Below are 22,329 nucleotides of genomic sequence, written 5' to 3'. Positions count from 1 at the left end.
TCGGGAATGCATAACGTACAGTATAATTAGAGAGAAGTAGAGGCTTGGGTATCGTGTGCATGCAGTCACCAATAAAAAATGGCATATAAATGGACTAGACATAAGAGACTATGTGACTGACCAGGTTAGCATAAGGTATGAACCATTTACAGTTACAGTACAGTATACTGTAAACATGGGCATACATATCATGTGCAATCTATCACCCGTAAAACGGGCATAACTATACAGAGAAGCAACAATAATATCGTAGCGATAGGTATGCAATTAGATAGAACTCAATGTAAATATAGGCAGTAGCAGAATGTAGGAGTATTTTACAGGCTAATTTGGTTACATTATTTTGTACCCCTTCTGAGGTACAAATGGATACATACAAAACACATTTTACTGCATACAATGCAAGCTAAGTCCATCTCAATTTGGTGAGGTTTTGCTTACATTTCCAAAGTATTTGTCAAGCAGCTCAACATATCGGTGCAGCACTTCCAAGGTCAGCAGCTCATTGTCCTGGTCCTCCAGACCAGCACAGAAATACAGACTGGCATACCTGCAACAGACCCCACTACAGATTAAATACAGACTGGCATACCTGCAACAGACCCCACTACAGATTAAATACAGACTGGCATACCTGCAACAGAACACACTACAGATTAAAGCAGCACTTTTCAAACACCCCCAAGCAGCTTGTGGTGCTCCTGTTAAGATTCTGAAACAAGGAATCTAAAGGCTCAATCTAGTGGCCCCTAGAGTTCGTGCTGCGCCTCACACCCAAATAGAAATTGGCGTAAGAGTGGCACTAGAGCAGTGGTTTATGAAACATTTTCATGTCAAGGACCCCCAAAATAATATGTATTTGGCCACGGACCCACATCTGAAAATAGTTTGTGCCAGGGACCCCAATACAAGACTTGTGTTGAAGAAAATATTCAACATTTTTCTAAATTTTCAAGATTTTCTGAAAATAGCACCGATTTTGAGCTTGTAGATCGGCTATTTGCCATAGCCATAATTTGACATAAAGTGGTTAAACAGATTTAAAAAAAAAATTAGCTGGGGACCCCAGGAACTCAAATATTGAGTTAAGTTCAGTTGCATTTTAATTCATTCTGAAGAAATGTTAATGCTTTTAGTCAGGAAATGAAGAGAACCCCATGAAACAGAGAGAGGAAATACTCAGAAGGATGCCCATTCCTTTGTGCTCTCAGCTGTCTCAGAGAGGGTAGTGCTAAAGAAGATTCTATTACAGTAGTCAATGGCTACTGGCCAGTCTGGCTTTCTCTCTTAGGCTGAGAGAAGAACAATATGTAGAAGAAATATGGAAAAAATATAACGTCCACCTCAACCTTATTTTTATTTGTTTGTCTTTACTTTACTTTTTCTTTTTACTTTCTGTGTATGTGTACACACACACACACGCACACACACACACTGACACACACACACACACACACACACACACACACACACACACACACACACACACACACACACACACACACACACACACACACACACACACACACACACACACACACACACTTGCAATGCCCATACACACCCGCATCACCTCTTGTAAACTATCTTGAGGTCCCTCCACTGGAGGAAGTTGCAGGAGCGTGGTGGGCGAGCCAACACCATCATGGTCATGTCACGGATCACCTTCTTCTTGTCCCGCTCCGTCAGGGGGGTGTACCATTTCTGCAGCCGGAGTTTCCCCTGACGGCTGAACAGCAGCAGGAAGTGCATCTGCACACAAACAGCATACAAAGACACCAGAAAACTCTTTATTCTTTATTCTCCATGTCGTGCTGTCTCATTCAGTATGGTTTTAAATGTAAAGTAGCCTATATGATCAAGCCATGGAAGCTCCCAATCTTAGCTGTTCAGGAGTATGCCCATGCCCATGCCTTCATAGAAAGTGACCTTTTTTATGCCTACATAATTTTGCTCATTTATATCTCTCCCTCAAACGGTTGCTCTCTGCTCGGCTCTCATGCAATACAAAGGTTGGACTGGAGATGTTGTTTCCCCTCCTGATAAAAAGTCTGGTTTCAGGCTTCACTTCAGCAAGAAACAAGGGGCATTCTCAACTCAAAATTGCCAATACAATATACTGTAGGAATAGTATAGTATAGTAGGCCTAACCACTTAAACCCAAGTTTTACATCGTCATAGATTTGTTGTAGAGGGAAAAAGGACCAGACCAATAAAGTATAGAACCCTGGGAGACACAGGTTGATGAAATACCGTGTATATAGGGTTTAAGTGGTTAACAACAGCAACAGCAACAGCAGCAGCAGCAGCAGCAGAAGGAAACAAACATGTTTCCTCAGCAGTCAAGTGTGAAGTCTTGGGACACATCAAGTAACCAAGTGTAACGAGCCTGCTAGGTTCTGTTCACAGGCTTTTTAACAAGTTAATTGGCCAAACATTCTCAGGGCTTATACATGAATTAGGACTACAAACCATGGTTTGATATCTAGACCTACTGCACATAGAGTATGAAACAGAGCTGCATTTTGAGAAAAAATAATGCTGTTATTTGTACCCTGTATATAAAATGTCAAAATGCGACATAGCTCTGTTTACACAATGCTGTACCCCCTCCAATTATATGTTCCCCATTTTCAACTGTTTTTATTGTATTTGTGATACTTGCATTGGCAATGTAAACGTATGTTTTCTCATGCCAAAAAAGCTCCTTTGAATTGAAATTGAATTGAAAATTGAATTGAATTGAATTGAATTGAATTGAATTGAATTGAATTATTATCATCCGTATTTTTAACTAAGACCCGGCCACAACAACTCTACCAATCGGGCTCAGCTCTATTGGCACAGTATGTGCATTGGTTTGTCGAGTGGGAGACTGGGTTTGATCCCAGCTTGGCGTGAATCTACAACTCTACACTATTAGTGTAGATTGTGTTTAGCTTCTCGACATTTGCTACAGTTCTCTGATAGGTTATTTTCTTCTTCTAAATTCTGTTTTTAATTAGTATGTAAATGCAAATGTATTTGTTTATCTCTGTCTTTATACCTCACCTCATATCTGTGTTTATATTCCCTCTTCTCTCATCTGCATTTAAACCTAATCTCAGATCTACATTTAAATCAAATCTATGCAGAAAGTAAACAAAGGCAGACATTTCATGTCATGCTCCATCTGGGAGAATTTCGTTTAATTTCATGAATAAACAAATAAAGGCCCTCAGAAAAATGAAAAAGAAAGTTAATGGTTTTAATAGTATATGTCAGTGTTTTCCTTTCTTTTTGTGTGTGATTATTAAGTGTAAGTCTGCCAACTACTTATTTTCTTCTTATTATTTTTTTTCTCTTCTTAATTTTTATCCCACGATTTTGCAACCCATTTTCACCCAGTGCCAATTGCCTATGTAATCCTGGGCTCTGCTCTCCCTCTGCCGTGCCTGGGGAGACAACGGACTGACCTCATGCTTCCTTCAATGCATGAGTAGTCCAAGTTGTTTCTTTTCACCTGACAGGGGGGATTTCCCCGGGATGGACGTAGCGCGTGGAAGGAACATGTTATTCCAACCAGTTCCTTTCCCCTAGATCAAGCGCCCCGGCTGGCCAGGGGGAGGCATTATTGAGACCAGGATTACTGCATGTTTTTGTGAGGGTATCAACCCTAGGAGACACGAGGAGAACATGCAAACTCCACACAGAAAGGCCCTATCGTCGACCCCACCTAGGGTGCGGGCGCTGATGATGCGGAGGGAGAAACACGCCCCAACTACTTATTAGTTTTAGTGGAGGCAGATAGGAAAGATATGGCGAAGTTTACAAGCCGGGGTCAAACCCAGGTCTGTAACATGTAACATAATGTTTATCTGGATAACAGACCAGGCACGTGCACACATAGACATCAAAGGGGGCTTGAGTACCTGCCCTTTTATCCAGCTATAAAGAGTGCCCTTTCCAGACCATAAATGCAGTTTTTACTAGTATATGGTGAAAGAACTGAATGAACTGAACTTGAATGCAGCATCTTATGTTGAAAGAATTTCCCTCTCTGTGTAAAAATCCATGCCGTTTGCCACATCTCCAGTATTCACTTGATTATCAGTGTTCAGTGTGGTATCAAGTACCGAAAATAGCCGACCTCCAAGCTCACAACGCATAGCAGCGCGACGCGTTGTGAGCTTGGAGGTCTGCTATTTTCTATATTTTCACCAAAAGGCCCTTTTAGAAATTTCAGCCCCTGCCTCTCTAACATTCTCAACTGGTTGAGCCAAAAGGCTGGCCTAGGGCTTTGATGAGCAAAATGTTGTATTGACTCTGTCCACAAAGAGCTTGAATGTCATTTGAGATAAGGGAGGAATACGAGGCTGCAGACATTCTTTTGTGTCCTGCCTCATGTCAAGCATGTTATCAACATGTAGTTAATGTATAGCTACGGATTTATGGGCATGAATGTATGCACAGAGGTATGTTCACACAGACTCCCATCCTTGTGTGCACAACACACACCCCCACACGCACGCACGCACGCACGCACGCACGCACGCGCGCGCGCACACACACACACACACACACACACACACACACACACACACACACACACACACACACACACACACACACACACACACACACACACTGATTGCTGTCTCTTTGAAATGCATTGCTCCTGTCACCAAAACATTAATATGACTAAATAAAAAATATCAGCTGTCTAGGCTAATAAGTGCTTTTGTTTGTCATTTTTAGGCTACATGTGTTCTTGTTTGCCAGAATGTGTGTAAATCACTTTGCTAAAGTAGAGTTTCTGTAACAATTTTGAGAGAGTTTGAGAGAGTGTATGTGTTCAGTCACAACTCTTTACTTTTTCAGATTGGGTTACCATCCAAACAAGAGAGAGAACCCCACAAAGAACATGTTCCAGCTTCAGTTATGCCAGTTCCAATTTTGTCTGTTCATCACTGGCACTGCAGTTAGTAATTCGTATCCTAAACTGAAAATGCATTTCTGTTCACACTCTAGGAATGATTAGTTTACTACCAAAAGTTAAACACTTATTCAGAGAAATATCAACACCTTTAACTACACTAAAATGCACCCGCTGGGCAGTTTCTCTACCTGGCTTACAACAGAGACATTTAATCCTACAGTCACAAGCGCTTGTTCCACAGAACTGGGATTAGTCTACACACTGTAAAACCCTGAGTGTTCATTTGAGTTGAGAGTCCATTTGGAGACATTTGTACACTCATATAGTTACAAATGGATAAATTAACACTAAAGAATTTCACTTTGTGGGATTAGGCTACAGCTGGATAAATGATTGAGGTTTCCAGGTATAGCCTATAACACAGCTTTTGTCCAGTTCAACACTGAAACAACTGCTGCTCTTATCAGGGAGTAATAACAGAACTTTGACCTGCATGGTGCACCAGCAATCTACTTCCAGGAACACTTCAACTAGAACATATAACAGGCGACCAGGCAAAAAAAGAGTATATAAAGTTGTGATGATTGAAAGGATTCTGTGCTAATACAAAACTGTCGAGGTGCAGGTGCATGCCATATGATTAATTATTTGTTGAACTTAATTTAAAAACAAATTTAGTTTCAATTTCATTTTAGACTTTTTATTCTGAGCAAATGAAAAGCAGAACAGAACAGATATCGTATATGCTAGGTGATCACAAACGTAGGCTATGCACTGCAACGAGTTCTTGCTTTCATTTGCCTCCGAGAGGCTATCCTACTTCGCAGGTGCAGGTGTAACTCTAGAGTCCATAAAGTGTAGGCTACACTGGCCAGATAGGCAGATGTAAACACAAATACTCACCATCTTGTCAACGGAATGCGATAAACAATCTTTGATAGGGGTAAAAAAAAAAAAAATCCAAGGTTTAAAAGTAGCCTGTTATTTCTTGCGTATCTTGGGATGTTGTGGTGACATCGCTGAGCCCAGAACTATCAGTGCGCTGCGCGGTGCTGCGCACTGTGCCGTGCGTAACGTGCGTTGCAACACCTTCCCAAGACACTGCCGCGCCCTCTGCTCGTCTGCACTGCTCTGCAGCCTGGAGTTCTCTCTGCTGCCGTCTGCACAGCAAAATGCTCCCTGTTCATTTAACTCCGAGCTTTAGTGTTAAATTAACCCTAAGAAGAGCAGTGTTGTTGTAAGTAGTTGCAGCAGCAATCAGATTTGCTATCATATTGTTGAACTTTTTAGTAGGCTACTTTGGTTCATGCATGGTGTTCTGAGCCTTCATATTAACAATGACTTGCGCATAATAAGCTATATTATTCGTTCCAGACTAGACATTACCTTGTAGAAATTGAGTGATCACAAATTACCCTTGCAAATCCACAGAACATGTATGTTGTAGCCAGGCTATGGTTATAGAATAGTTTCAGACAGTTAACAGAAACATCTTCTGATGCACGACTTTGTCAGTGGTGGAAAGTAACTAAGTATATTTACTCAAGTAGCCTGCTGTACTTAAAATTTTGAGGTATAGCTTACTTTTACTTTACTGAAAGACAGGGTACCATGATCACCAGCCCCCTTCCCCCCAAAAAAGAGTACAGAAAGTGTTAAAATTATGTTATTTGTTATGTTATAATGTGGCCAGATTGGCCACACCCACCTATTCATTAAGTATACCTGGTTTTCAGGTGGGCGGTGAGCCACACCCACAGTGTTTCTGTATGATAAAAAGGGGGGGGGGGATGATTTTATGATGTCATATTGTCATTAAAGCGATGTATTTCAATTGGCCCTTTTGACTCAGAGGTTTTCAGCTTTCAGGAAGAAACCAAAAATACACAGGGAAGAGATATTTGCATATAAACACACCTGGGGGTCTATTGGAGTATGTTAACTCCATAGACACATACAAAATAGAAAAAGTACAAAGCTATGGCACCACCTCTTGAAGTATTTCAATGTTTTAAGATTTGTTTTGGATCTTTTATGCCTTTATTGATAGGACAGTAGACTGACAGGACATGGGGAGAGAGATGGGGAGTGACACACAGCAAAGGTCGTCGGGATTCGAACCTGCAACACGCTGTCAAGGCATCAGAGCCTATGTGGTATGCGCCTGGACCAGTAGGCCAAATATTGTATCTTTACTCCACAACATTTATTTCATAACTTTAGTTATAGTTACTTGGTTGATTTTGATTATTATTACAAAACATATAGATCTACAAGCTCATCGCATCGTGGTGTGATGCGTTGTGAGCTTGTATATCTGCTATTTTCAAAAGATTTTTATACATTTATCATTTGAAAACTTGTGAAATGGGACATTCTGCACATTGGGTGCTCTTACTTTTGGTGTACAAGTACATTTTGATGCCAATACTTTTATACTTTTACTCAAGTACATTTTGAATAACAGACTTTCAAATGTAACAAAAGTATTTCTAAGTTGCAATATTGATCCTTTTATTTAAGTAATTTTTTTTAGTACTTTCCCCACCATTTGACCTTGTACACATCATCGGTGTCGTGTTATAATATAATACTATTATTATTATTATATAGCCTATGATGTGCTTCAACATGTGTGAAACAAGCCCAGAAGTAAGCCTGGCTATACAATAATTCATCCCATTGAAGGTATAGGAAAGCATTGTGCTTTTTAACTGTATGCTCAAAGTTGAAATGAGTTGAGTCACCCTGATGACCTTTATACACTGTATAGCATCTATTGTGGCTAGCCATAACACATTCAGCCCTCTGTCTGGCCGCTTGGTGGCCTCTGGAAGTGTGTCATCCACCTATGTAAATTCATTCCAATCCCTTGGTTACACGTGGTACTGGTCTGTATTAAAGCCGGGAGGAGAGCTCACCCCGTTGACCAAGATCCTGTGAGGATAAAGCATGTCTCTGTACCGCAACTCCGCCTGGTTCCTCAAAGGAGTCACTGAATTCACCAGGTAAGTGTCTGTTCTGTCCTGTAGGCTGCTTGAACTCCAGCATCCCTATTCATGGGGGAATATTTGTAAAAAGAAAGAGATACATTTGGTATAGAGGGAAAAAAAGAATCCAAGTACCAGGTACAGTGCAACTCAGGTCTGTTTTACTAAGTATAAAGGGTTCATGGATATTAATGTGCACATCAAAGATGCCCATTTCAACTTTGTGTTAAAGGGAAAATTCAATGATTTTGCACTAATGTCTACATTTCGGCATCTATGAAAATGTAAGAAAGATAACAGAAGTCATGGCTATTATAAGTAAATCATCTTTTGGTTATTTTGAGGAAGGGGTAAATATTTAATCAAATAATAGACAGAAAATGTATTGTAATTTTAGTGATCAAATAATCAGCTTAGTGATGTATTAGGTGAAAATATCTTATATATGCATTCATACTTTATCTTTATTAAATCTAAAATGAAAAGCTGCTATAGATAAACATATTGAGCAATGTCAGGATGATTTGGTTCAGATAAGTTGTGATGAATGAGCATTTACTTATTTTACCATTATTTTATGGTCTAAATCCATCACTCAATCAATCATGGTTTAATCAAAATCCATTTATTTCTGACAGATGATCGGTCTATTATTAAAATGATGTGATGGTTGAAATGTCTAATGATGATGATGATGACGATAATAATACATTCGATTTATATTGTACGTCCCTAGATACAAAATACAAAAATAACTTTATAAATGCAAAAATAGAATAGAATAGAATAGAATAGAATAGAATAATTAATTGAATCTGACTGCTTGATGTCTGAATGAATAGGCCATTTAAGAAGAGAAGCAGCGAGGTCGCGCACATGGGTGCGCGCGCACATGGGCGCTTGCACATGGCTGCTTTTACATGTATACCCTTCTGCTGAGCTGGTCGAGTCATTACTGTGATGTCAGAACAGGTCAGCTATATCCATATATGGAGTCCGTGAGGTCAGCTGTAGAGGTATTGACCAGCTCCATATATGGAAATCTAGGTGATGAGTCAGCAGTCTTGATTTGCAAATTAATTCTGTCTTGGCCATTATATGCAGCGTCCATACTGTATATGGGCATTGCCAAATATGGGCATTCCCAGATATGCGCTTAATATTGATGACATCGGGACAGGGATCGCCATATATGGGCATAAAAGGAACAAGGACGGAATTAACTTGCAAGGGTGCCTCGTGTCTTGTCAACTACACTGGTTAGACTGACACAATATGTCCATATTTGGGCATTCCCAGATATGGGCTTAATATTGATGGGCATAAAAGGGATTCTATTGTATGGGCATTCCCAGATATGGGCTTAATATTGATGGGCATAAAAGGGATTCTATTGTATGGGCATTCCCAGATATGGGCTTAATATTGATGTCCATAAAAGGGATTCTATTGTATGGGCATTCCCAGATATGGGCTTAATATTGATGTCCATAAAAGGGAATTCTATTAGAGTGATTGCCCTAACAGGGCATCATCTGGGAATCACATGTAGAGGTCAGCTCCATATATGGAGATCTAAGTTTCATAGGAAACTGTGACCTATGGTCACAGCTTGCAAACATACTCAAGCAAAGAGAATTCTTCGTACCAGATTTAGCTATAGCTAATTTCCATATCTGGGCAGTTGAACAGAAACAATATGGTTGTGATTGATTAATGACTTGTTTCATGATTGATTTCTGTATCAGACCTATAAAGTAACTGAACAGGTGCTCTGTGAGGCCCCCAGTCTCTCATATAATCACAGTGGGGCTCCTATTATATCAATCAAATGCAAAGTGCTTCCACAACAGTGAAAACCAAGCCAAGCCTTGTGAAGAGGTGTGTTTGTGCTTGTTTCACATCTTCTCCCTTTTGTTCAGTGTTGTTTTTCCTCCCAGATAGCAGCGAGTCTCACTACCCGCGCTGACCCTGTGCTAATGTGCTCCCTGCATGACACCGCATGAACAGAGCCACCATTTAGCCCCAGCAGAACTCGCTAAGCACGGCGGCACCATGCGCCCCTTCATCCCATGCTGCCTGCTGCCTTAACAATGGTGCGCTCAGGACAATGGGAGGGATTGAGGTCCATAATGTCGCTGCCTCTCTCTCACAAGCGTGCACTCACACGCACACGCACGCGCGCGCACACACACACACACACACACACACACACACACACACACACACACACACACACACACACACACACACACACACACACCCTGGCCTCATCAGGTCTTTACAGTAAAACTGAAGTGACAATCAGTGCCCCCGGTTGACCTGACTGCTCTGACTGCGTGTCTGTGTCTCTGTCATCACGTACACAAACACATTGATACAGATACACACAGAGAAAGAGAGAAGCATCCTATTTTCATTTCAGCCCCCTACAAGCGAGTGGTTTGTTTCCAAAGTGGGGTTCAGGGATCCTTGATGGATGGTTCCGGGGGTTCCCCAGCCAAACGAAATGTTCCAACATTCTAACATTTCAATATCACGACTCTGTGTGTGTGTATGTTTGTGTGTTTTGCAGGAATGGCTTTCTGTCGTCCTCCAAGAGGTTTGTTGAGAAGGACCTGGAGGTGTCCGTGGCAGGTCGCTCCTTCATGATAACAGGAGCCAACAGTGGTATTGGGAAAGCCACGGCCATGGCCATCGCTAAGAAAGGTACACACCACCCTGAACTCTGGATCACTATAGAATCAACGTTTTTAGGATTTTTTCGTAGGAATTTCTTTCTTATTTTATTCATTTATTTCGATAGGTAGTAGTGTGTACAGCGGTGGTCCACAAATGGTGGCAGGGGCACACTGGTGTGCTACAGTATGAGACAAGTTCAGGTGTGCCTTGAGATTTTGTAACCACACATTAATATAGTAACGCAATATATAAAACTATACAAAAAGGTATATATTTTTTGTATTCATTTCCCAATACAGAGGAAAATAATTCTATACCCTGTTCTATATTCTATACCACTGTTGAGAGACAGGAAGCTGAGGGTATAGAGAAGGAAGGTCATGCGACACAGGTCTCAGAGTCAGGACAGAACCAGAACAGGGACATTGCAGTGATGTTGTCGACACATTTGTCCGGTCATAACCAAACATTGGACATCTCTGTTTATTTTTCTTCTTCTTCATATTCCATTTTCACCCCTTCCTTCTCCACAGGTGGAACCATCCATATGGTGTGCAGGAACAAGGACAAGGCTGAGGAGGCCAGGGCCGACATAGTCAAGGAGACAGGGAACAAAGTACAGTATGACTCATGTTTCTATAATTAAAGCAGAAAATAGTGTCACTACGGTAACTGCCTTTGCTGCTATGGTTACAGATTGCATTCATTCTAAAGTCTTGTGCCGTTGCAGGAGATCTACGTGCACATCCTTGACTTAACTGAGACCCGGAAGGTCTGGGAGTTCGCCGAGGGCTTCAAGAGGAAGTACAAAAGCCTCAATGTGCTGGTGAGAACCACCAGTCTGTTTCCCACAATAATATTGATATCGTAAGGATTATCGAAACTGTAAATGTGTATTAATCCGTTCATGCCCACATATCCTGAGAGTTTCCACTTCTCATGGCCTCTGTCAACTCCGTCAATTTCAAGTGTATTGTCACACCACAAGTTTATAGGTGTAAAAGAGTGTTCACAGATTATTATTTCCCATAAAGCTCCTAGTGCTTTGCAGTTACAAACATAGTCAGACGAATAGAGAAAGAAACAAAACAAAATAAACAGTCAGATAACAGCACAACAATATTGAATATATAAGGTGTGTGCTAAAATGTTTGACACAGAAATGAGACAGAATATCAGTCTCTTGTGGAAGTAAGATATCACATAGTAGCAGATAAACAGTATATAGCAGTCTTTTGTGCATGTAAGAGTCATATACATGAAGTGGTAATGCCTGTGTGACGGCCTATGTCACCAAGACTGACATAGAGACATCGCCCAGTGCCTGTTCAACAGCCTGAAGGTCTGACAAAAACTAGTCCTTCAGAAGTAGGCCTTGTGCTTTACACAATAAGGTTGTCGTTTTTGGATGACAGCACAGCCTACCCATCTTTGATTACTATTTGCGATTAATTGTGATAATTGGTACCTTAACGAGTTGTACTGCCTGCAGATCAATAACGCTGGCTGCATCATGAGCCAGAGGGAGGTGAACGTGGAGGGGCTGGAGAAGAGCTTTGCCATCAATGTCCTGGGTGAGTGAGTAAGACAATGATTGTGGTATATGAGAAATCAGACTGCATGCTGCCTGGGTATCAGATCAATCCACATCAATGTTTCTATAGTACATAAACTAGAATGACATGCCCAAAACAGGGCATCAGGTTGAAAGTGGGTAAAGTAGGAAGTATCAGATAAAGTTATAAATTATAATCATAATGTCCTGATTTTCCGCCTCCTGTCCTCACTGTCTCTTTCCAAAGTACAACATTGAATAACCTAAACTTTAAAAGTAACCCAGTTAAAACTGTTATGAGAAAGAAGGGCCAGGAAGGTGCAGAAATAGTTAGGAAAAAGCGAGCAGAGAATTATGAAAGTGTTCATTTGGCCTGTTCTTTTTTTTTTAGGAGTGTATATTCTCACCAAGAGCCTTATTCCACTGCTGGAGAAGAGCACAGATCCCAGAGTGGTGAGTCTCTCAAATCAATATTGTACCATACAGCAATGGTTTTGGTGTGACAAGCACACATTATTATTGCAAAATTATACAACATATATTTTTCATCAACTATATCAGTACTTTGTTTACACTCATTTACAAACATTTTATTTGGCATTAGTAAATTGACAGAGAGATAAGTGTGATAAAATGTGTTAAATAGGTTATTTTGCACAAATATGAATATGTACTGTACTTGTATGTGCCTTGAGCTTTTGACTTGCCCTTTGGTCTGCCCTGGGCACAAAACGTTTGGAACGCATTGTCATAGAATAATTAGAACTAGTGGCGAAGCCAGAAGCAGGGGAGCAGGTTCACAGAGGGATTATGTTCAAAATGTCCACTATCAAATCAATGATAAGGTAGCAAAACCATTTACATCACAAAAAGAGAGAGACATAGAGAGAAAAAGAGAGCGATCATTAAGCCAGACCGAGACGGAAGCCGTACATGGTAATAAACGTCTCTGTGTTAATTGAGCACTATGGATATTACTGGGTATAATGTGTACTGTACAGTATGTTCATAGAGCCACACAGTGTATTCAGGCTGCTGCCTGAATACATTGGAAGAGTGTGTTCATCCCGATTGAGGATTCTTTTCATTGTTCTCCAGTGAAAATCCAATTGTCTTCTCCTACCCTCATTTCCTCTATCATCGTTCTTCCTCTCCTCCCTTTCCCTCCATCCCTCTGTGTTCAGGTCACGGTGTCATCCGGGGGCATGTTGGTTCAGAAGCTGAGGACAGGCAACCTGCAGTCTGAGAGGGGAAATTATGATGGTACCATGGTCTATGCCCAGAATAAGGTAAGAAAGGACATGGGCTTTCTACCTGGCTACAACTACTTGAAGCTGCAATACATAACTTGAATGTCCTCCCCAGAAACACTGTCTCCTACTTGAGTGAGTGCCAACATTTCTTATGCAGAGCAAAGACAGAAACTGTTTGGTGGTAGAGGAAAATGTGTGTGTTTGACCTTCATGTCAACCTCTTGTCAACCAGTAGTGGTCCTAGCTGACCACAGGATCAAGAGCAGGTAGAGAACTACAAGCACCGCAGTTGTCTTAGTATTATATAATATATAGTAAAACACGCCTGCTCACTCCTCATGCACTGAAGGAAGCATGAGTTCAGGGCTCTCCCCAGGTTGGCAGAGGGAGCGCAGCCCCCAGGATTACAGCTTAGGCAATTGGCACTGGGTGAAAAATGGGTTACAAAATCGTGGGATAAAAAATTAGAAATAAAAAACATGGATTGCAGCTTTAAGCACCATTTGTGATATTATGGACATCCTCTCTTGGGGCTGCTACAGTATTGCTTAGTGGTAGACAGGCCACCTGGTATTCAGAAGGTCACGGGGTTGACCCCCAGCCCAGCAAGTAAGTTTGGCCGCAGTTTGGCACATTTAGGACCTGGAACTTGAAACAACCTTATATAAAATAATAACTACCGCATTTTGTTATAAAAGTTAATATGTGGGGGCGCCTGCTGGCCTGGTGGTCAAGGCGCATACCACATACTAGGCTATGATGCCTGCTGGCGTCGCTGGTTCGATTCCCGATCCGGACGACCTTTGCCACATGTCATTCCCCATCTCTCCCCATTTCCTGTCAGTCTACTATCCTATCAAAATAAAGGCATAAAAAGCCCAAAAACAAATCTAAAAATAAATAAATAATAATAATAATATGTGTGTGGTATAACAATTGATAGAAAAGCATGTGGAATCAAATGTTACAGGTGCAAACAGAAATGTTAATGTAATAGTTTTTGTGCAGGCCTCATCCTTGAATGTGGCACTTTAATTAAAAAGTTTCAAAATAATATTTTATCTGGAGACAGATATACTCGTTTTCGAACAAGAGCTCTTTCATGGTTCAGGGTCCCTTAGAATGGAGAGAAACAATGTATTATTCAAGGCATGTGAAACACAGCTTTGGTTTGTCAAGTTTTTCATGTCTCAAGAGGAAAGTTGACAATGAAAACATAACATTCCAAGAATGGAAATGGAACTATTTCTTCATCCTGCCCGGTTATCAATTCAAAGATATTGCTGTACATAATATACTACCTGGACTGTCAGTCAGCTATTATCACCGGCGGGCCAGTTCTGGCCAACGGGCCACCTGTTGCCGACCACTGCAGTTTGTGTGTGTGTGTGTGTGTGTGTGTGTGTGTGTGTTTCAGAGGCAGCAAGTGGTGATGATAGAGCAGTTAGCCAAGGTGCATGCGACCATCAAGTTTTCTGTCATGCACCCTGGCTGGGTGGACACTCCAGGTACCACACAGGCACACACATACACATGCATGCATGCACACTGACTTATTATTAATGTATTATGGACCCATTTTAACTAACATTTTAACATTTAAATCAACACTGTGAATTTTACTTTGTAATCCAGGGTGATTCATTTGTCTCTTTATCTCCCTCCCTCCCTCTCTCTCTCTCTCTCTCTCTCTTTCCTTCTTTCGATATCATATCCCTGTCTCTTTCTTCTCCGTGTCTCTCTCTCTCTCTTCTCCCTGTCTCTCTCTGCTATCCCCCTCTCTCTCTGGAGTTCCAGTCGTGGCCAATAACATACCAGACTTCCATCGGTCTATGAGGGAGCAACTACGTACCCCAGATCAGGGGGCCGACACCGTGGTGTGGCTGGCCATCTCTGAGGCCGCAGCCACCAATCCCAGTGGAAGCTTCTTTCAAGGTAGGAACTGCAAAAACACTTAATTAATAAAATCAATTTCCTTATCTGTAAGAGCAAACCTGAGAGCTTTCAGAAATCCAACAATGGGTAGGACATCACTATGTCCTAGATGAGATAGCTCAATACAGTGTTGTCATTTGTAGGTCAGATGGGGAATGAAGTGTGTGTGTGTGTGTGTGTGTGTGTGTGTTTGTTTGTGGAGGACTGGCGTGCATCCACTGCAGCTGGAGTGGGATGCTCTGTGCCAGATACTGCCAGAGTACAGTGCACGCCCCTATAAACACACACACACCCACACACACTTTAGTAAATGTCCTCAGTGACCTATTGAGAGGAACAGAAAAGTCACACATAAAACGCAACATAAACAAACACCTGACCAGAACATTAGAATACTGCATTGAAGCAAATCTGCTTGCATGGTCTTTCTCTGCTTTAAGATTTATCCACCACCATGGACATTTCATAATAGTCAAACATTCTGTGAAGATAGGCGAACATTTAGCAAAAATAGCTTGTCTACCTGATGAGTTTGTAGACTGGCTATGTTCAGTGAAGAGCTTTGGTGTAGAGGGAAAAAAGCAGGGGGCCAAGGATCAAGAAAGCACTATAGGGTTTAAGAGGTTAAGTCAATACATATTCCTCACATGTATCACAAGTGCATGCATGTGAGTGCAGACTTTACTATCATTGTGTGTCAATCTGCCTTGCGGGAAAATGTTTCTCATCCCCCTGAGGAAGTGTATTTTATGGTTAAAAACCACAATGCTATACGTCTGTCAGTCGGTCGGTCCAACATTTTCAAGCGCAAACCATGTGTGTGTGTGTCTGTAGACCGGAAGGTGGTGCCCACCCACCTGCCCCTGGCCTGGAGCCGTAGTTCTCCTCTGGAGGACCAGAAGTTCATTTCACTGTTGGAGGACCTGGCTAAGACCAACCAGCCCCACTGAACTACCACACCCACCCATCACCACTACACCTACAACCACCACCAAACCTGAACACACACGGTCCCTTCCTCAACCGGCACTGATCAATAAGGCATGGTTCCCAGAGGCATCTCAACTTGGGATGACCTTGGTACCATTAAAGAAAATCAAAGATAGAAAGATTTTATTATTCAAGTAAGAACCTGATCTGCACCCATTTCCCAAAAAAACATTGCATTAATGTGATTTAATAAGGAAATTCATAATTTCTACATAAACATGATTATGAGGAACTGTTATACTTTATTTATTTTTTATGACTACTATTACTAATATATTCATATGTGAGGTCAGCTTGTACTTAAACGTGTTAGGCTACAGTGTTGTTTTGTGCTTTTTTCCTATGCATTGTTATATTGCTGTTGATGTACTGACATATTATCTTGCTTATTATATTGATGTATTACCTGCTTATTGTAAGTCACTTTGGATTAAAAGCGTCTGCTAAATGCCTATTGTAAATTGTTTTAGATTTCATATTCTTTGTCTGAGAGCATGCAAGTGTGAACACACATTCACATACTGTTCAGTGACTTTATAGAAACAGTCAATCAGATGGGAATCTGATGTGACTTAAGGCACTGCCAACATACCCTCAAGGATGCGTACACACAAACAGCAAGCTATGGGCTCAACCTAATTGTTTGCTGCCATGTGTCTAATGTACAGTAACGTTACATAGTACAGTATTGCTGATGTTTAACGTCTATGTAAATGTTTAATTCCAGTGCCAGGTATAGGCCTATTGTCTGGACTTAAAAGTATGTCACAGGTTGAGCTCAAGCTTGAGAGTTGCTCTCACTATACACTGTTTTACAAACCATTCACAAATGTTGTGTGCAATGACATGTTTATACACATTGTACAGTGCTTTGGATAAGCGCTGTATGATTACATACCATTTATATGTGAACTTGTGATATCTGCCCAGCACCTTAGAAAAAGGGATTTTACTGACTGTAACAAGTGTTGTTGTTAATATGTTCTGTAATGCATGCTTAATTAAAGAATAATATTTTTTGTCAAGGGTTTACTAGTATTTCTGTTATGATTCTATAACTGTTGCAATGTTTGTCCTTGGTTAAAATACTTAGAATGTATTTGTGCTTTGTATGTGCAACATGAGACATGATAATGGAGGCAGAGGAAGGAAATGACTGCAACAAACACAGTAATACAGCCATTACCTTCTAGCCAGTGAAACATACAGTCTTTGTAACAGGTCATAATATATTTTATTAAGCATCAGTTCTTTCCTCTCTGTGACCAGCAAGGTCACAGAAAGACTAAAGTCAGTACTGTGTTGTCAACAGAAGGTCTTTAAAAAAATCAATTAGAGATATACAATTACAGCAACAAATTGGAACAGCAAGTTTGCTTAACAAGCAGTTAGAAGAAAACAACTAAATTATTAAAATCACGTTTACAGATTTACAGATGTGCACCTCGGAGTTTGAAAAATGAGGCTTTGTGTTTGCAAAGTTCTGGGAGTGGGCCTGGGCCTCTCGTTAAAATGAGGCCAATCAATCCTATTGTTGGATGAACTGACAGACACAAACTAAAGCACACAGGACTGTTAACTCAAAACAAATAATTAAAGACCCTTTTCATTACATATCAAAAACAAAACCAAAGCAATGAACCCATATTACAAGCTCTGTCCCACTCAGCCTATAACTTCTTGTCCATCTACTGGCGAGCTAAGCTCAAACATTGTAAAATCCTAAGTGAAAATTCTTCCATTTTCAACTCTGAGTTAAATTAACGCCCCCGAGTTGTACAGTGAAATTTGCCACATGAGGAGGGAAGGAAAATGAATGTACCCAAGAATTCCAGGTCTTGTCAACCAACAGAGAAAGGTTGGGGTTTGAATGCTGATTGTACTGTAGCAATGCATCTTTAATAACCCTGTAAGTCCCTGGTGACTGTGTGACGGTGTCTTTAGACCAGCGATACCTTTTCTGGATCAGGGCCCACTTGAAAATCATAAACGTTTTGGAAGCCCGCCCATCCCATCAGAAGATGGGAGGGCTGCGTGCATTTCCATGCACATATTTATTTTAATGATCAATTGTGTTCCAGCTTGGATCAATGGAACTAATGTAGTAAGCTTTAAATGAGTAGTTCACCCCAAAAAAATGACTTATTGTCTATCAATGACACACCCCATGAAGTCATTATTTGTGTGAACTACTCCTTCAACTTCTTATTTATCGGTATCACTATATGAAAACACATTTTTCAAGGCTTTAAAGAAGAAAGAAATATGTACTAAAGGTATTTTTTCATAATGTTATATTATCATTTTAGTCTGTGTTTTGCCAATTATTTGGGGCCCCCACTTGCAATACCCTCGCAGCCCACCAGTGGTCCCTGGTCCACTCCACAGGTTGGTAATCACTGCTTTAGGCAAAGACATTTTCAATGGACTAACTAATGGCATTGGTGTGGAACAACGATAGATAGCACTATGAGAATCTCCATGAATGTACAGTAATGTTACACTGTCACATTTTATAACAGGGGTCTTCAACGTTTTCAGGCCAAGGACACCTTAGCTGAGAGAGAGAGAGATGAAGCAGGGACCCCCACAACCTTTTCATTGATTCCATATAGTTTCATCGTTTGACAGCACAATCATCAGTGTATTTTGGATTCATGTCAATTTGTGTTTTCAGATATTTAACCACTTCTTGAACCGTCAATACTTAATAAATTTGACCTTTCACTCTGTACTTAGGCTGCTCTTTTCCCCCTCTACACCAAACCTCCTTGCAAAAAATAGCTGATCTACAAACTCACAACGCCTCGCACTGCGAGGCGTTGTGAGCTTGTAGATCGGCTATTTTTGGCTAAAGTTCTCAGAATAAGGAAACTAGGGTTCACATGGTTAATATAAAAAAGGAGAAAAAACGTTTCTATCACACAAAGATTTGAAGGACCCCCTGTAGTAACTCTGAGGACCCCCTAGGGGTCCCGGACCCCCTGTTGAAGACCCCTTGTTTTATAACATTATGCTAATCACAGTGCAATTCATCACAGGACCAGGATGGGACATGCATGAATATGACAGGGATATACTATGTGACATGCCTGGCTTTATGTCGGAATGAAGACTATGTGACGGACACAGACAAGTAAATCATTAATTAGATAAATACATTGCAACAAATATAAATACACACTACATGGAACCTGGAATGTGACGACGTCTTGAAATCAGCAATCCCAAACGCTATAATGCTCATTCTTCCTCCTACATACGATAAGGCAAGCGTTAGTCTGCACACTAAAGCATATTAGCCCAATATGTATTTACAAGGACACCACATGAGTCAAATCCAGACATTCTGAAGTGAATCTCTCCCACAAAAGGAACATGGAGTTTACAAAAAGCATTTACTTTCATCTCAAATACATACACATGTTGTGCAATACAGTGCAGTGGAGAAAACATTACCCTTGGGACAGCTGAAAAATGTATAGACGGGAAACAAGGAAAGAAGGAATCAAATCTACCAAGACATGCAGATTCAATTCAAGTGAATGAAGAGTGACTGAGGTAACAGCCATGGGCATTGACAAGATTGAAGAAAGGTGTCTTTAAGGCTTAAGAGGAAACACTTGGAGCAACCAATTCAACCGCTATTCAGCTGGGGCCACATTAAATGCTACATAACATAACATACGTACCAGTTCTGTACCTAAGTGCCTTTGTTTAAAGCGTGTCCAATTTGCGCCACAAAGTGTAAGCCATGCCATATTAATGTGTGTGTGTGTGATAAAAGGACCAAGTGGTCGATCAGCCTCCGATCGCCAAAATAAGCCTGGGTTTCCGAGGCTACCGATCAGCTGACCAATCAACACAAGCTAAAGTCGTATAAATTCTACAGCTAAAATGCCACCATGTGTGCTTAAGAGTCATGAGTGACGGAACACACCATAACCAAACCAAACCAAAATTCCGCCACCAAACACGGTTTGGTCGAATTCTCTGTAAAGGAAAACAGAGCAGAAAACGGCTACCTTTGACGGTCCACAGCCAACTCTCTCCCTACACTGCTGGGAAATTCCAGCACCACCACCTCCGATGGCCAGAGAAGTTTCTTGTTTACAGTAATGTTAATGTATTCATTAACTTAAAATGTTGTAATGAAAAAAAGGATATAGTTCCTTGTTTACAGTAATGTTAATGCATTTAGTAACTCTGAAGTTGTAATCAAATTACATTTTTATCTTGTGAATAAATAATGCTTTGGGAATGTGATAAAACTATTTATCACCCAGAATGTGTCATTGTTCTTGCGATCCACATGCCTGGGTGATAATACTTATTAATACACATTTAATGTATGGCATAGCTCTGCAGGAGTCAGACTGTTTTAATCAGTCTGTGTCTGTCCGCAGCTAATCTCGCAAACTGCTGGACCAAGCACTGCTAGTAGTTCATAGAAAGAAGTACCTCCACTGTTTTCTTTTCACGTCATACTTTTTTGATGGGTTTTATAATGGAAGTCAATGGGGCACGGATTGGGCTGGAACCTTGCCCAAATTTGGAGTGAAACGTCAGAGATGTCATGACATCATACTGTAGTGTAGATGCCTGACATCACATGAAGACAGAGATCCACATTGGAATCACGTCTTGCATGAGAATCTTGAGATCCACATGATTCAATGTTTTAATCTATCAACTATGAGTAGTATCTGGTTCTCACAGTGTGGTCCAGACTCCAGGGAACCCTGTCCTTGAAAGGGTTCCAAATGGACCCTTACAGGTCTGTAAGAGAGTGTAAGGGCTCATTTGGTTTCATTTGTACACCCTCAAGAGTTATGGGGGTCCTTGAAATTAACAAGTTTGAGAACCACTCATATACAACATCAGTGCTATGTCAAGTGATATCAATGTAAGTGAAAGAACACTTACACCTGCACTTTTGGAGAATGATTTGTCTTTAGACATTTTAATTGAGATGCGTGGAGTGCTGGTTGCCACTTGTTGCGTGCTGGTACAGTATGGTTACCTCCCAACCACTGCTGGCACAAAGAGTGAACCCAAGTGATCAAAGCTGACCATGAAATAACTCCTGAGACAAAATGAGTGATTTAAGGCCAACTAGTGAAAGAGACAAAGTGAGCGAAAGAGTTAGACAGAAAGACTTAAACAAACAAAACTGATCGCTGATCAGTGACACTTGAATGTCAGCACAATCAACATCTACTGTACACAATATGCACATTTATTGTAGGTGTTAAGAGTCAAGACTGAATAGTTTGCAGTTAGTGGGGTGTAGTTAGGCGTGTGAAGTTGCAGAGTCAATGACAAGCTTCTTTGTTTACAAGACTAGAGGGTTGGCAATCGTTTTAAACCCCAATGTTACAGTGCAAGGATATAAAAATAAAAAAAAGAACTGACCTATGTCAAAGGAACTAAATCAGAACTATAATACGTAAACGGTCCTCCTCCCACTGGAGGAATCATATTACATACATACACTCAAATGCACGCACGCACGCATGCATACATACACCACACACACAAACAAACACTCACACACAAACACAGACTATTGTGCTTAGGATTCTGTCAAATCAAATACAGGAGTCAAAACCATTTACAACCTTTCATATAAGACTCCTGGGTCGTCAGAATAGTGGATTTTGGGAGGAAATAAAGTAAGTGAATTTCTTTTGTTGGGCTAACTATTTAATTTAAGTGCCAAGCTATTTACACGGCTAACCCCCATCCCCTCCCAACACACATACAGTACACACACCGCCTGGCCATGGCTGATAGGGTCCGGGCATTAAGGGGGAGGGGATATATACGCATGGTGGGGTTTCCATGACAACTGCAGTCAGACAGCTGTCACCAGAGAGTTGGTGGAGAGCGGGGATCCCGGAGGAGGGGCGAGGCCTCTCAGCGAGGAGAAAAGCCTGTTGCTATGCTACAGCCAACCACCTGTGTCATATCCCAGATCTGTGGAGAGAAAACGCCCAGTAAAGC

General features: G+C 41.0%; 2 protein-coding genes across 4 annotated transcripts in view; one reads left to right on the top strand and one right to left on the bottom strand.

Moving 5' to 3' along the window:
- Nucleotides 1-22,329, bottom strand: part of wdfy1 (WD repeat and FYVE domain containing 1) — a 36,475-nt gene that overhangs the window by 1,011 nt on the left and 13,135 nt on the right. The window contains exons 1-3 of one of the 3 annotated variants that reach the window (XM_080732111.1): nucleotides 5,822-5,992; nucleotides 1,574-1,752; nucleotides 442-550 (exon numbers count right to left, since the gene is read on the bottom strand). In XM_080732111.1, the coding sequence (XP_080588237.1) occupies nucleotides 442-550; nucleotides 1,574-1,752; nucleotides 5,822-5,824 (291 nt within the window). In that variant the 5' untranslated portion in view covers nucleotides 5,825-5,992. Of the gene's footprint in view, nucleotides 1-441; nucleotides 551-1,573; nucleotides 1,753-5,821; nucleotides 5,993-19,216; nucleotides 22,303-22,329 lie in introns of those variants that run through there. The other 2 variants (XM_080732112.1, XM_080732110.1) reach the window with 2 other exon arrangements.
- dhrs12la (dehydrogenase/reductase 12-like a) lies at nucleotides 7,871-16,283 on the top strand (the record flags this gene model as incomplete). The annotated part of the gene is made up of 10 exons (XM_080730948.1): nucleotides 7,871-7,926; nucleotides 10,484-10,617; nucleotides 11,124-11,206; nucleotides 11,321-11,416; nucleotides 12,083-12,164; nucleotides 12,537-12,598; nucleotides 13,330-13,434; nucleotides 14,816-14,906; nucleotides 15,196-15,333; nucleotides 16,168-16,283. The coding sequence occupies 10 exons, from the start codon at nucleotides 7,871-7,873 to the stop codon at nucleotides 16,281-16,283; spliced, it is 963 nt and encodes a 320-aa protein (XP_080587074.1).

This window comes from Nannobrachium achirus (genome assembly GCF_963921795.1).
Source record: "Nannobrachium achirus genome assembly, chromosome: 8".
NCBI classification, from domain to species: domain Eukaryota; kingdom Metazoa; phylum Chordata; class Actinopteri; order Myctophiformes; family Myctophidae; genus Nannobrachium; species Nannobrachium achirus.
The sequence above is the reverse complement of the archived record's forward strand: the minus strand, read 5'-3'. Positions and strand labels throughout refer to the sequence as shown.